General features: G+C 30.6%; 2 protein-coding genes across 2 annotated transcripts; both read left to right on the top strand.

The window, feature by feature from the left end:
• The first annotated feature begins 612 nt into the window (after positions 1-612).
• Positions 613-6,267, top strand: LOC109799907 (uncharacterized). Its single transcript, XM_020360556.3, has 6 exons — positions 613-1,039; positions 2,443-2,577; positions 2,681-2,765; positions 3,752-3,846; positions 5,061-5,228; positions 5,759-6,267. Exons 1-6 carry the CDS (start codon positions 748-750, stop codon positions 5,917-5,919), a joined length of 936 nt encoding a protein of 311 aa, XP_020216145.1. The 5' UTR covers positions 613-747; the 3' UTR covers positions 5,920-6,267.
• Positions 6,268-8,108: 1,841 nt separating this feature from the next.
• Positions 8,109-10,466, top strand: LOC109800702 (Calcium-dependent lipid-binding (CaLB domain) family protein). The gene is made up of 3 exons (XM_020361533.3): positions 8,109-8,270; positions 8,981-9,076; positions 10,015-10,466. The coding sequence occupies exons 1-3, from the start codon at positions 8,124-8,126 to the stop codon at positions 10,303-10,305; spliced, it is 534 nt and encodes a 177-aa protein (XP_020217122.1). The 5' UTR covers positions 8,109-8,123; the 3' UTR covers positions 10,306-10,466.
• The last annotated feature ends 3,459 nt before the right edge of the window (positions 10,467-13,925 follow it).

Here is a 13,925-nt window from a genome sequence, read left to right as displayed (position 1 = left end):
TAAAGATTTGGTGAGATTGTTGAAAAAATGAATTATATGTAAATTATATTAAAAAAAATCCTTCAAAATAACCTATTGAATTTTTTTATGTTTTTGTATATCAACATGTTTTTTCTTAAGTGAAAAAGGGTCTTAATTAAATGCTACATATTTTTTAAAAAAATATTGATTGTCTTAATCCACTAAATTTTAATGTGTGTTTTTTTTTTAAAATTAATTATCTTAATTAAATATTACAAAACTTCTTTATATTAATTTTTTCATTGAATACCAAAATAATTTCTTTATAATAAAAAAGTCTTTTAAAATATTTTAAATTTATAAGACAATATACATCCTTAAAGATTGATTAATATTTTCATTTAAATAGATTAAAAATTATATAATTTTGGTATTTAAATAATTAAAACTACTTAATTATATTACGCGATTAAAATTTAAAAAACATAATACTTAAATACTAAAATCATTCAATTAAAATTTAAAAGTTATTAAATACTAAAATTTCTCAATTAAATTATGAGGAAATAAAATCACAATAATAGCGTAATTAAGGGGAAAAAAAAGGTATCTAAGTGTAATTGTTAATATAAAATGAGAATGTGAATAAAGTTTAGATCGGTGGAAAAGCCTAAAACCCTGTCCTCGTGGATCTACGAAACCCACATAAACCCTTCCAACTCTCAACAACCCAACCCATCAACGCCAGATCTTGTTGGTTGTGTTCTGAATCTCAAAACCCACGCTATGAGAAGGCTACCCTCCATTCTCTTCAGAAACCTCGCCGCCCCACGCGCCGCCGCCTCCTACGCCGTCCCCAACCGCCTTCTCCGTGCTCCCTTTCACACCGCCGCCGCCACCTCTCACCGCCGCCGCCTCTCCTCGCTCCTCGGCCCCTTCGCCGCCGCCTCTCTCGGCGTCGCCGGCGCCCTCTTCTCCCAGGAAGTCCTCGCCAAGGAGCCCCTGCCGCCCGAGGCTCTCCCACGCGACGTCGTTCTTTACCAGTTCGAGGCTTGCCCTTTCTGCAACAAAGTCAAAGGTAAAAAAATGAAACTAACTTAACCGTTCAATCATGTTATTACTATCTTCTTTATCGGGCTTAGCGGGTTTTAGATAAATTAAATTTTGTCTAAAATTGCACTTTCCTTTGCGATTTTTGTCCTCAAGTATTAATTCTGCAAATTTAGTGTCAACTTGGCAATTTTAGTCCTCACTTAATGTCAATTGTAACATTGACCATTTTTGTTTTCTAGAGTGCTAGCTATTATTAAGGGTTAAACATATTTCTTTGTCCTAATATGTAAAACTTCGTTTTTAGTGCCTCAATTTTTTAAACATTGACTTTTGGTCCTTGCTTTTTTAAATGTGTCAAATTTTATGCCGTCGCAAATCCTGTTAATCCAATTTAAGTGTGTTTCTCAGTCACCTGACACAAGTATGCTAATTTAAAGGCTCAAAACTAATGATACTTAGCATCAGAATTAGATTTGATTGACAATGTTAGTGAAGAGACTTAAATCGGATTTTTACATATTTATAGGAACAAAAAAATGTTTAACCCTATTATTAAACGTCAACTGTTATGTGATATAGTTAAAGTAATGAGACCAAAATCGAGGATAAATATAGGGGACCAAAAATGAAATCAAGTCTTAAATTGTTGTAGATATGTCATCTTGTGCTCATAATTTCTGCTAAGTATAATATGTATCTAAATGGTGTTGATTGATGGAGAATTAACTAGTTTTAAAATTATATGGATTTTTGTGTACTTGATATGCTTAGCAAAAAGTCTCAATCTAATGCTTAGATTGATGGAATTCAATATAATGGAGAAGTTTGACAACATTTGGTTATGAGTTAGATACACAAGTTTATGTTAGATTGCACCTCCAAACGCAGAAGCTACTTCCTATGGCTTGACAAAGGATGTGCAATGAGTGGTAGGAAATGCAGACGCCAAACCAACACTCTTATTCCTTGGAGGAAGTAGGTCCCTCCAGAGTTATATGAAAAATTTAAATAGAAGCAGCGAGTCATAAAAATACAAAGAGGATGGAAAAATGACACATTGGTAGTCAATTGTCGCTTTTAAATTTTAATTTAAAACCCATTTGGATAAACTTCTTCATGAACACTTTTAGAAAGCTAGAACTAACTTATACGTAAGTTAAAAAATGTTTTTTGGATAAGTTAATATGAGAGCATAAGCTAATTTTAGTTTTTGGAGAAGTTTATTTCATTTTATTTTTTTATAAGTGCATTTGAATAAATTTGTCCAACAGACACTTATCTACCTTATAATGGTGAGCATGGGCTAAGGTGTTGGTGATTATTTTGCTATGCACCTTTCTTTTTTGTTACTGTAGTTTTTCCCATTGAGATTTTTCTGAATATTTTTACCCTGGTTCCTGATACCGGTATTTTTACTTGCTTTACCAGCATTTTTGGACTACTATGATATACCTTACAAAGTTGTGGAGGTCAACCCTCTCAGTAAGAAAGAAATCAAATGGTCTGAGTATCAGAAGGTGCCAATAGTGATGGTAGATGGCGAGCAGCTAAATGATTCATCAGGTTTTTACATTTTCCCTTGAAAATTGATTGTAAAGTTTATTGTGTACTTGTGCCCATTGAATGTCCCAGTATAATTTTTAACTTATGTTGGTTTGTTTGGCAGTTATAATTGACAAGCTGAGACATAAGGTTCTGTCAAAGGAAATTGCAGACTCAACTTCTGAGGATGAAGAGACAAAATGGCGGCGGTATTCTTTTTTTCCCTTTCCTCTTTTGGTATTGTTTTATTTTCCAATCAAGCATGTGTCTAATAATAGTAAGAGGGTGAAGTGGCAGAAATTGTTCTTTAACTATTTGATTGAATTTCACTTTTCCAATTTTAAGAAGCTGTTTTCTGTTTCACACTTTCATTTGAACCAACTAAAAAGGATATATTGCTGGGTGTAACTGGAAGAGAAACCTTTCTTTCTTCCCCAATCACTCTGCTTTTTGTTCTTCACTTTACTTTTGTGATTGAAGAAAATATATTTACTGATGATTTTACGACATTTCACTTGTCTTTTTACGTGAAGATTCAGCATATAAATGCAGTGTGCTATTGTCTGAGTCTAACAAGGTTACTTATCAGTGGACATTTATCATGTCAAAACACTATAAGTTTTCATTGCTCCCTTTGTGTGTAATGCTGTTATCTTATCTTTCTTTTATTACACATAAAATGTTAGGAAACTTATGTCTCTTTTTAGGATAGATTTTGGTCAACGTTCTACTCTTTCAATTGTTTATTTTTGACTCCCTTGGTTTGTATAGTTGGTATTGGTTCAATATTTTCTACATTTTTTCAATGTGAATAATTAATTACCAATAGATATTTTTCATTTTCCGCTCTCATTCTCTTAGTCTAGCTCCACCTGTGATTGCGGTCAATGTCATTAATTTCAGTAAGAAAGGTTAGGTATAGACTGAACATTAGTACCAGCCAGCTTTAGTTTGGGGAGCACTTGTTTTCAGTAAGATGCCCAGTTTAGCATCCATTGTTTGTTCTTAAATTTTTATACCCAAGCAATTTGACAATTGGCTTGGATTGCAAGATACAATATGACAACTTGAGTTGCTGTTGGTAATTTGTACCTGTTGGAGGGAACTCAAACAAGAAATCTGGGGAAGTGATTGAATCCATTTTAGCTTTGCATGTATATCTAATAGGCTAATTTAACTCTCTCTTTTGATTCAGGTGGGTTGATAATCATTTGGTGCATGTTCTGTCACCAAACATATATCGAAATACATCTGAAGCACTTGAATCCTTTGAGTATATTACGAGCAATGGTAAGTTGGTAGGCCTTTGGTAGAGAATATTTTTTTACTATTATTTTTTACACTATTTTAGCACATGTTAATGTTATGGTTTATGTTTCGTTTCCACCAAGTTTTCTGTTGCATGAAATTGCCCTTTTGTTACATTGGAATATCTGAGGCATATACATTTGATTGCACAAGCAATGAGCTTGTCTTTTCATAGGAAAAGATCATGAACGAAGTAGGTCCGTACAACAAAAAATGCAGAGGAAGCTTTTATGTAGATACACCAGGAAACAAGATAGAATGAGGAATCTAAATATTTAACACAGGATGGAATACCAGATAAATAGCCAGCAGTAGTAATTGCATCTGCCCAAAATATTAAAAGGATATTAGCTTGAAAGTGACATGGTATGGGAATTATCAAGAGAAGATGACCATGTTTTCTTTCAACAACACCATTCTCTTGTGTGTGAAGACAACTAGATTGATGTATCATTTCTTTTGATGACATCATGATTTCGTAAAATATAAACTGAGTGACCAAATTGAGTAGAAGTTTCTGAATTTATTTATTTTTTTGAAAAATTCAAACAATTATGATTGTTTTTTCATCCAATAGATCCAAGTACACCATGAAAAGTCATCCATGAAGATTACAAAATTACGAAAGGCTTCAATTGAACAAACATACATTAGTGTTCAGGATGTATTATTTCCATATATTGTTTACTATTCATTTGTGAAAGGATCAGCTTTATACACCTCCATTTATCCTTAGTGTTTGCAACTTTAGAAGATATCAAATGCAAACTTCTTCAGTTTAAAGATTTGCTGTTTCAGTAATGCTGTGATACTGAAATGTGCATGCATGAGTGCACACACCAGCTTTCTCTCATTTTGACTTTTATAATAGTTCACACACCAAGAATCTTCATTTTTTTTATTGAGAAAATATACATTTTCTGTCTGTTGTGTATTTATTCAATCTGTATTAGTACATTTTCTTGGGGAAAATTAACATGATGGTGCGTTTCTTTTACCCATTCCTTTCCCTAATGTAAATTCAGTGAGCACACATACGAGGAATTAATCATTTTTCAAAACTTTGCATAATGTGCTTTATCTACTTTCAGCCCGTGCATTTCATGCTTACAAACCTTTAATTTCAGCAATGCATATCATCGTTTATTAAACTTGAAAACTAATGTGAGATATTTTGATTACATGGACATTTTTAGGCAATTTCAGCTATTTAGAAAAAATTTCGGTGAAGTATGCTGGAGCTGTAGCTATGTATTATGTGTCTAAGAATCTGAAGAAGAAATATAACATTACTGATGAACGAGCTGCTCTATATGAGGCAGCAGAAACATGGGTAGATGCTCTGGATGGCCGGGAGTTCCTTGGTATGTACGCAATTATTGTGTTAATAAGGAGAATATTATATCGATGCAAAAGCATCCATTCACATTGTGTGGAATTTCCAAATAAACTGAGGCCTCTGATATGCTCAAATGCTTTAGCAAATGTTTGGAACTACTTTTTTTTTTTTTCCTGGAGAAACTATTGCTTTTCTATTAAAATTCTCAAGAAGTTGATCTAAAGGAAACCAAATATTTCTCCAAAATAAGTCGAACCAAATGTTTTAGTTTTGTTTTATAATTTTTTTTTTGCCAAACAAAGGAATAGCAAATTAAATGGCTTCATATATCCTTGGTCAGTCAAAATATTGAACAAGAATTCTGCATTTTTAATACTTTTGATTTTCGAGGGATTATTCATTGTTCAGTACCTGCATGCAACCATTGAAAGTAAGAAGGGGCTCTTACATGTCTGTACAAATAATCTCTAGCATTTGCTTCAATTTACATGGTGAATTGTGATGAATTATTATCTTGCCATCATATGATACATGATTACTTTTCTGTCTTTTCAGGAGGGTCTAAGCCTAACTTAGCCGACCTGGCCGTCTTTGGGGTTCTAAGACCCATACGCTATTTAAGGTCTGGCAAGGATATGGTAGAGAATACTCGTATTGGTGAGTGGTATGCCAGAATGGAGAGTTCTGTGGGAGAGCCTTCCCGGATTAAAGTCTAAATTGGGTTCTTTTGAGTCCAAACTACATTTATTTTTTTGGCTTCTATTACTATGCTCTTGGCTTTTGTCTCCACTGGTTGGAAAGGAAGGCATTTGGGTTTCTCAGAGGACATATTTGGCTATTTAGAACAATACTACAGTGTCGTATTAGTGTTATATAGGCAAAAGTTTTGCTGAACTATTGATTCTTTAGAAAATATATTCTTCTGTTATAACCGCTCTTATTGTAAAGATTAAGAAATCTTTGAGCTGTATCGGAGGAGAATAAGGCAACCTCTGTCATGCCATTGATATTTAAAACTTTGTTTTCGATTAATTTGATACACGAAAGGACTTGGTAGAGTTGAATATGGAGTTTGATTTAATCACCTGATCAATCGATGTAATTATGCCACGAAAAAACTGAATTGATGTAATTTAAGGATTTGAGTCTCCTAAAGCGATTGGTACACTGTAAAGATACTACTCTTGATTTTAGAGAAGGCTAATTCTCAAAGTCAATTTTTCCATGATGAAATTATTAAAAAATTCCACGATGAAAGTATTATTGTATTGTACTCACCAACGCATTGAACCCTTATTTTCGGTATACCGAGCTTGATTTGCAATGAGATTTTTGTTGTATCGGATAGTTCTCTTGATATAAATTATTTATAATTTAAAATATTTATTTATCATTAATTTAATTATGATATAATTTATATATTAAAACATCTATTTATTACAAAACTATACTATTATATGAAAAAAATTAGTAATTGTTTTTTGATTTCTATTTTTCATATGGACATTTTAATCTCTTATTTACTTTTATTTTATTTTGGAACTGTTCATAACATAAATAATAATTATTTTTATTCTTTTAAATAAACAATGTGCAGAATTAAGAATAATTTCATTTAAATTTTAAAAACTTGTACAATATGCAACGAAAGGTAGATAAAGAAAAAAGACATTAATATTAAAAGAATAATAAATTCTAAAGTGAACGATTGAAAAGAAATAATTAGATAGTAATAATTAAAATAATATATAATTTGTAATAATTATTATAATATAAATTAGACTAATTCTAATTATTAGTAAGGTCGAGGTATTTCGTACCTCTATTAAAAATAAAATAAAAATAAAAAATTAAATAATAAAAGTATGTTAATTTAATTGATATTATGATTAATCTATTAGTTTTAAGTTCTTAAATTTGATATAAAAAAGTATTTTTTTAAAATTTTTAAAATAGAAAAGTATAATGGTAAAAAAAATATGAAGACCAAGATAGTTATTGAAAAGGGTATTCCCCTTATATATTACTAGAAAAAAAAGACACTATCTGCTTGTATTGTATTAAAAGAAAAAAAAATAAAAATAAAATGAGAAATTATTCATAAAAAAATAATTATTAAAAAATAAACAAATGATAAAATGATTCATGTAAAAATGAAAATAAAAAATAATTATTAAAAATGATATATCTTTTATATATTAATATAAATATATTGATTTCAAGTTTTTAAATTTGATTAAAAATATTTTCTCTAATTTCTAAAATAAAAAGATATAATAGTGAAAAAAAAGTAAAAATCAAAGATAAATACAGTATATATTATAGTATAGATATAGTTAGACGATTTAAAATTCTTAAAAATATTAATATTAGGAGAAAATGAGAAACGAAAATTCTCAACAATAAACAGTTTATGGAAGACACGTTTGTTGATGCGGTGTCACATCCATCAAATCCAACTGTTAAAAAGTCAAAGAAAACCGAACTAACGCACAACAAATCAAACATACATTCTCTTCCTTTCGTAAGGTTTCGCTTTGTCCTTCCACAAACACCACCCCATATCGCTTATTATTATTATTATTATTTATAACATTTATAAAGATAGTAATCTAATTTAATGTACATAATTTTTTTTTACGATTTTATCTTTTAATTTTTAAATAATAAAAATTAATTATTTTATGAATACAAAATTTAAACTCTTAAAATTTTAAAATTTAAAAATCAAATATAATATCAATTAATCTAATAAATATTAATAAATTTAAAATGTTTTATTAAATAAAATATAGAGACAATTTTAATAATAATAATAATAATAATAACTCGTGAATTTGGATGAGTTGTTGATTTTGCAGAAAGTAATATGTTATTATTATTAATTTAAAAGAAAAGAAATTATTAGAAAAGAAAAGAAATGGAGAAAAAATCAGATTCCCCACGGAAGTCTCTGATGGAAAACCTTCTTGGCCTTCTCAGGGTTCGCATCAAGCGCGGTGTCAACCTCGCCGTTCGTGATGTCCGAAGCAGCGACCCTTATGTTGTCATCAAGATGTACAACCAGGTTTTCTTCATTTCTTTCTTCTTATTCTCTGTTCAAAATTCTATCTTTTTCGCTATCTTTCTTGCCCCATTTTTTCCCTTTTCTTTATTTGTGAGGATATCATGTTTTAGTTTCTAGGTTTGGAATGGGTGAAAAAAAGTTATGAACTTGTGTCATGTTCTGAAGAATATCTTTGTTGTCCCACTTCTTTTAATTTTTGAGAATGTTGCTTCCTTTTTTTTTATTTTTATTTTTTATTTTTGAGAATGTCATGTTTTAAATTCTAGGTCAGGGGTGCATGAAAGGTTCTTAATTTTCATGTCCTTTGAGAATTTTTTTTAAGAATATCATGTTTTAATTTCTAGGTTTGGAGTGGGTGAAAAGTTCTTAAGTTGTGTCATGTTTTGGAGAATATCTTTGATGCCCCATTTTTAACAATTTTGGAGAATTTTGCTTCATTTTTTCCTTAATTTAAGATTGTCTGTTTTAATTTATAGGTTTGGAGTGGGTGAAAAAGTTCTTAATTTGTGTCATGTTTTAGTTTAATTGAAGTTTGGCACTTTGGCTTGCATGATAACATTTGGGGATATGCGTGATTGTCATCACTAGTTCTTAATTCTGGTGATTGAAGCATTTTAAATGTAATATTTGTTTCCTGGTATATCTTGTTTAATTATGGAAGATGATGATTAATGAACCCCCTCCTTTTTTTTTTTTTTTTTTTCCGGCAGAAACTAAAGACTCGTGTGATTAAAAAAGATGTGAATCCTGAGTGGAATGAAGACCTTACACTTTCTGTTATAAATCCGAATCACCCAGTTAAACTGGTAAGTGGCTGAATTTGTTAATGTCTTTTTTCTGTTTTGTAAAATTCAGTTCATTTGAAAGATGCTGATGTAGATTTTTGTTTTGGGTTGGTGGGACATGTTAATTAGTATTATAAGTTATGCATGTTTTTCTTGCCTCACATTGTGGAAAAACAAGTTATTAATCATGTTTTTCTTGCCTACTTACTGGGGAAAGACTAGTTATTTTCATGAGAACAAAAGTGAGAATGAGTTTACTTTCACAACCTACACAGCACACTGATGCACCTGAACATGTGCAGACTATCCGTGATTGAACAATGTATATGGTCCCAATAAATTTTAGGAGAAAACTTAGGTTCAGTACCTTATATGCTTGCTTTTGGTGTTCGATAATCAACATTGGAGTTTTACCTTGGTAGTCTGCAATGCATAATAAAAATTTGCACTTAAATCAATATACATTACCAAGGTGAAATTTTAATTTTGATTGAAGAACATGCTAAAAGCACCTAAGGAACTGCATATAAGTTTGGTCCTAAATTTTTAACAAAGCATTGGCAAACTTGATTTTCACTGATCTTAATTTTGGTTGTGTTTAATGTGTTATGTAATTGGGAGCAAAATCAATTCTACCTTAATTAACTAAACAAGAATTTTGTGTTAAATCTTGTTTACAATCCTCAAAGTGTGCGTTTGGACACGCATCCAAAATGTACATCCAAAAATGAAATTGCATCCAAGATGCAAAAGCTACCAGAGGTAGCTCTGATTTAGACGTGTAAAATCACATCCAAAATGCATGACGAAACACACAGAAACTTTGGTAGTTAGTTCTCTAGCATATGCTGATGTGCTCCAACCCTTTGGTAATTTGTTTTTCAATGAGATGTTCTAACACCAATTTTGGTTCATCATGATTAGATTTGTTTTTGGTTGATGATCCTCTCTGATTGCAGACTGTGTATGACCACGACACATTTAGCAAAGATGACAAAATGGGAGATGCAGAATTTGACATTTTGCCCTTTATAGAAGCCTTGAAGACGAACTTAACTGGCCTTCCAAATGGTACTGTAATCACAAGAGTGCAGCCAAGCAGTAATAACTTCCTGGCAGATGAGAGCTGCATCAGTTATTGCAATGGCAAGGTCGTCCAGGATATGATCCTTAGATTGCAAAATGTGGAATGTGGTGAAGTGGAAATCCAATTACAGTGGATTGATCTTCCTGGTTCTAAGGGTTTATGATGATCTTATGGGGTTTATGTATTAACAACAACATGCATATAAACTGGCTTTTGCCTTGTACTATTTATGGTCAGGTTTGTCTATAAGACATGTTGAGGAACAAACTTGTATTTATATCCGGTTGTGATGCATTTGTATAGTTTAGAACTTTTTTCCTTTCATGGGGTCTCATTGTGTTTTGGAATGTGTGGAGGCATTGATTTGGTCCTATATGCTATATGAAATCTGCATGTTATTTATAAAGTAATCATGAGAAGGAAATATGTATGCAACATTCAAAGAGGAGGCCAGAGGGTTTATAAATGATTTCCATCGAGTGTTCATCTACTTTTAACCCTCTCTACCATTCCTTTCTCAAATCTGCAAATTTTCACTTTTCTTACCTTTTAATGGGTGTGAGCAATCTATGCTACTTTAAGAAAGAAATAAAAAACTTGATTACACTTTTGGTCTGATTAATTCCTTTTGGTTAGTTCAATTTTGGCCTCGGTTTCATTTTATTTAGTTAGTTCACTTTATTTATTCTATTATTAAAAAGTTTAATTTAGTTCTTTAATTTTTAAAAATAATGCAATGTAGTATTTTGTTGTCTTATTAAAACTAATGGTATTAAATTTTCATATACATGATAGTGTGTGTGTTTTTATTTATTATTTTTTTCATCGTGGTACGTGTATAAGTACATTAAGTGTCAATTATACACTTTGCATTCTTTTATAGAGCAAGGAAACATTGAACATTTTGATAGCAGAACGATTAATTGAACTAATTAGATAAAATGAGGGGGAAAAAGTAATTTAGTTAAGAAAATAGATGGAGCTTCAAGTATTAGCTTAGAATTTAACGGAAGAAAAGAATAAAGATGTGAGAATTGTTCCGATACTGTGACATAAGCCTCTTTATTTCATGTCTTTAACCTATCCAAAGACATCAGAGCTATGATAAAAAGTCCACAGCTTGCCTGCAATTTTTTTTTTTTTTTTTATTTGATGGAGATATAACTTTTTATTATTGAGTTGGTTTCTATAAAGAGAAAAAGGCTTAAATATGTTCGATCTATATTTAGATGGAGAGTGAGGTGAATATTTAAATGATATAACAGAAACTGTTGATCACTTAACAGAAAGAGATTAACGTTAAGTATTAAATTAAAAAAAATTAGTCAAGTAATTAAAATATTTTTTTTAATAGATAATAATCTGAAAACTAACCTAATTAAATGTAGTTTACACATATTTAAGCCAAGAGGAAATGATATTCTTAATCGTGATTTCATATTCAAGTTTTTAATTAAAGAATATAAATATCAAATTACTTGAAGTAACAAATTTTAGTACTTGTGTTTGCCCATCACAGAAGCTAGGGGTGTTCATGGATCGGTTTTTTCAAAAAACCGATCCAAACCGAACCGAACCGTCTTATAAAAGTGGATCGGTTAACCGATCCATTTTTTATAAAGTGAATCGGTTTGGTTTTTTTAAAATATGGATCGGTTTTTTTGAAATTGGATCGGTTCGGTGCAGTACAGTTATCCACTTTTTTACTCATATATGGATCGGTTTTTTTAGAAAACCAAACCGAACCGAACCGATCCACTTTGTAAAAATGGATCAGATAACTGAACCGGTTTTATAAAGTGGTTCGGTTCGGATTTTTTTTCAAAATGGATCAAATTTTTCAATATGGATCGGATCGGTTATGGATCGTTTCGGATCAATTTGGATTTTTTGCACACCCCTAACAGAAGCTATTTTATAAAATTGCTTCTCACCAGCATTTCTTCACTTAACACAACTCATTTTGGAGAATATCTTTCAAGAACTTGGAATGACACGGAAGAGAAGTTTAAATGGACATATCACATATGGATGTTCATTTGATATTCTGAACTGCCTCCTCATGCTCCAAAATTCTGCACTAATATTTTGTAGATTGCCCTTTTTTCATGTGAGTGTTGTGTGTGAATGTATGATGTCTATGAGTAAGATTAGGATATCTAGAATGCGTACAATTTCTCCTAACAATATTTATTTTACCATACACGATTAGGATATGTCAGTATGCTTAAGAAACTTTGTACATTTGGCTTATGAATGATAATTAAGGCAATGCAATGAACATGAAAAAATAAATTTTCATTTGCCACTAAAGTTTCTGGATATGGACCAAGTACGAGGGCTTTTCACTTGGTGGGAAAACATCTATAATTTTCTGGATTTCTAACATTTCATGAGCCATATAACAGCTGAATATTCTATAACTTCATAGTGTAAATGACATCAGGAATGTGAAATCTTTTTAGTCTTCCCGGAATGGACAAAAGGGAGCAGAAAGAGAACTTTTGCATTAAAAAGACAATTTTATCTTGCTTTATGTCATTTTTACAAATATATTAATCTTCTTTCCTTTTGTTTGAGTCGGCTTAGTTTGAATTTGACATAATTCAAATATATTAATTAGTTTAAATTTTAGACTTTTTTTTAACATAATTAAAACCAAACCAACTCAATACATTTGAGAAATTTTGTTTGATCAATGAAATACAAATAGATAATCTTGTACACGTGAAAAATATCTATCAGTTCTCACATAATACATCTTTGGACATGAGATAAGAAATTTCAGTGTGACTACATCTTGAATGGAAGATTAATCTCATAATCGACCTAAAGTCCATACCGGGAAGTCAAACACCTTAATCATTATGATGATTTAAAAAGAATACGAAAAATGGCGTACACTGAAAAGAAAAAAGAAATAAAAAGGCAAGATCAATAAAACAAAAATAGAGTTGACCCAAGATATAAAGGATGTTATACATTTTTCTTAGTTAACGATTAAATATTCAACATGCAATATATCAAATGATCATATCTATGAGGAGAAAGCAAAGGTTTGGGATTAACCCATGATATGAAGGTAATTTAAAACTTTGTTCTTCCTCTTCTTCTTTCCTGCCTCTCAACTTTTATTAGTTCTAGCTTCTTCTTCTTCTTTTTTTTTTTTTTGTGTATTGTTTGTTTGTTAGGAAAACTATTATTTTTTTTTTGGAAAAAAAATCAAGAACAGCATTTAAGCTAATAGGGTTTTGATCTAAAATTGACTAGGCAGTTGGGAAGCATCTTTTGCAAAATCTTAGTATTAAGTAAAATCAGCATTGATTAACGTGTTTGAAATCCTTTGTGCATCCACACAAAAGTGCTTTTTATCATCTCTCTAGCAATGTCATTTAAAATTAAGCTTTGCTCTATAAAAAGGAGGCTTTACGTGTAGAATTTCATCTTTGCTTCTCTTTCCCAAAAAGTTTGTTTCCTTATCTACAACCGAATTGCCCTAATTAGAACCACATCAAAAACATGTCTGCAAATCTGCTTCCTTCATTCAATTCACTTCAAACACATTCCCTTCACAACTCACCAACAACAATTATCCAGTTTCAAGTTTCATGACCACACAACAACTTAATAATTACTACAACCATAATTATTAGGATAAACTCAAATAAATAAATTTAAATTTAAATTTACAAAATTATATTAATAATAATTGACATAAATAGTAACAATTTATATTTTTTAATAAAATTATCGATACTTTATATTAATATTACAGTTATTTTT

Source organism: Cajanus cajan, chromosome 1, assembly GCF_000230855.2.
Source record: "Cajanus cajan strain Asha chromosome 1, NIPB_CcT2T_4, whole genome shotgun sequence".
Taxonomy (NCBI): Eukaryota; Viridiplantae; Streptophyta; class Magnoliopsida; order Fabales; family Fabaceae; genus Cajanus; species Cajanus cajan.
Note: the sequence above shows the minus strand (reverse complement) of the source record. Positions and strands in the feature narration are given on the sequence as shown.

Bases quoted from the DNA above. Each gene is read 5' to 3' on its own strand.
- LOC109799907 (XM_020360556.3), top strand. From the start codon at position 748: ATGAGAAGGCTACCCTCCATTCTCTTCAGAAACCTCGCCGCCCCACGC. The intron at 1,040-2,442 runs GTAAAAAAATGA...TTGCTTTACCAG, and splicing joins TTTCTGCAACAAAGTCAAAG to CATTTTTGGACTACTATGAT. The intron at 2,578-2,680 runs GTTTTTACATTT...TTTGTTTGGCAG, and splicing joins GCAGCTAAATGATTCATCAG to TTATAATTGACAAGCTGAGA.
- LOC109800702 (XM_020361533.3), top strand. From the start codon at position 8,124: ATGGAGAAAAAATCAGATTCCCCACGGAAGTCTCTGATGGAAAACCTT. The intron at 8,271-8,980 runs GTTTTCTTCATT...TTTTTCCGGCAG, and splicing joins TCATCAAGATGTACAACCAG to AAACTAAAGACTCGTGTGAT. The intron at 9,077-10,014 runs GTAAGTGGCTGA...CTCTGATTGCAG, and splicing joins CGAATCACCCAGTTAAACTG to ACTGTGTATGACCACGACAC.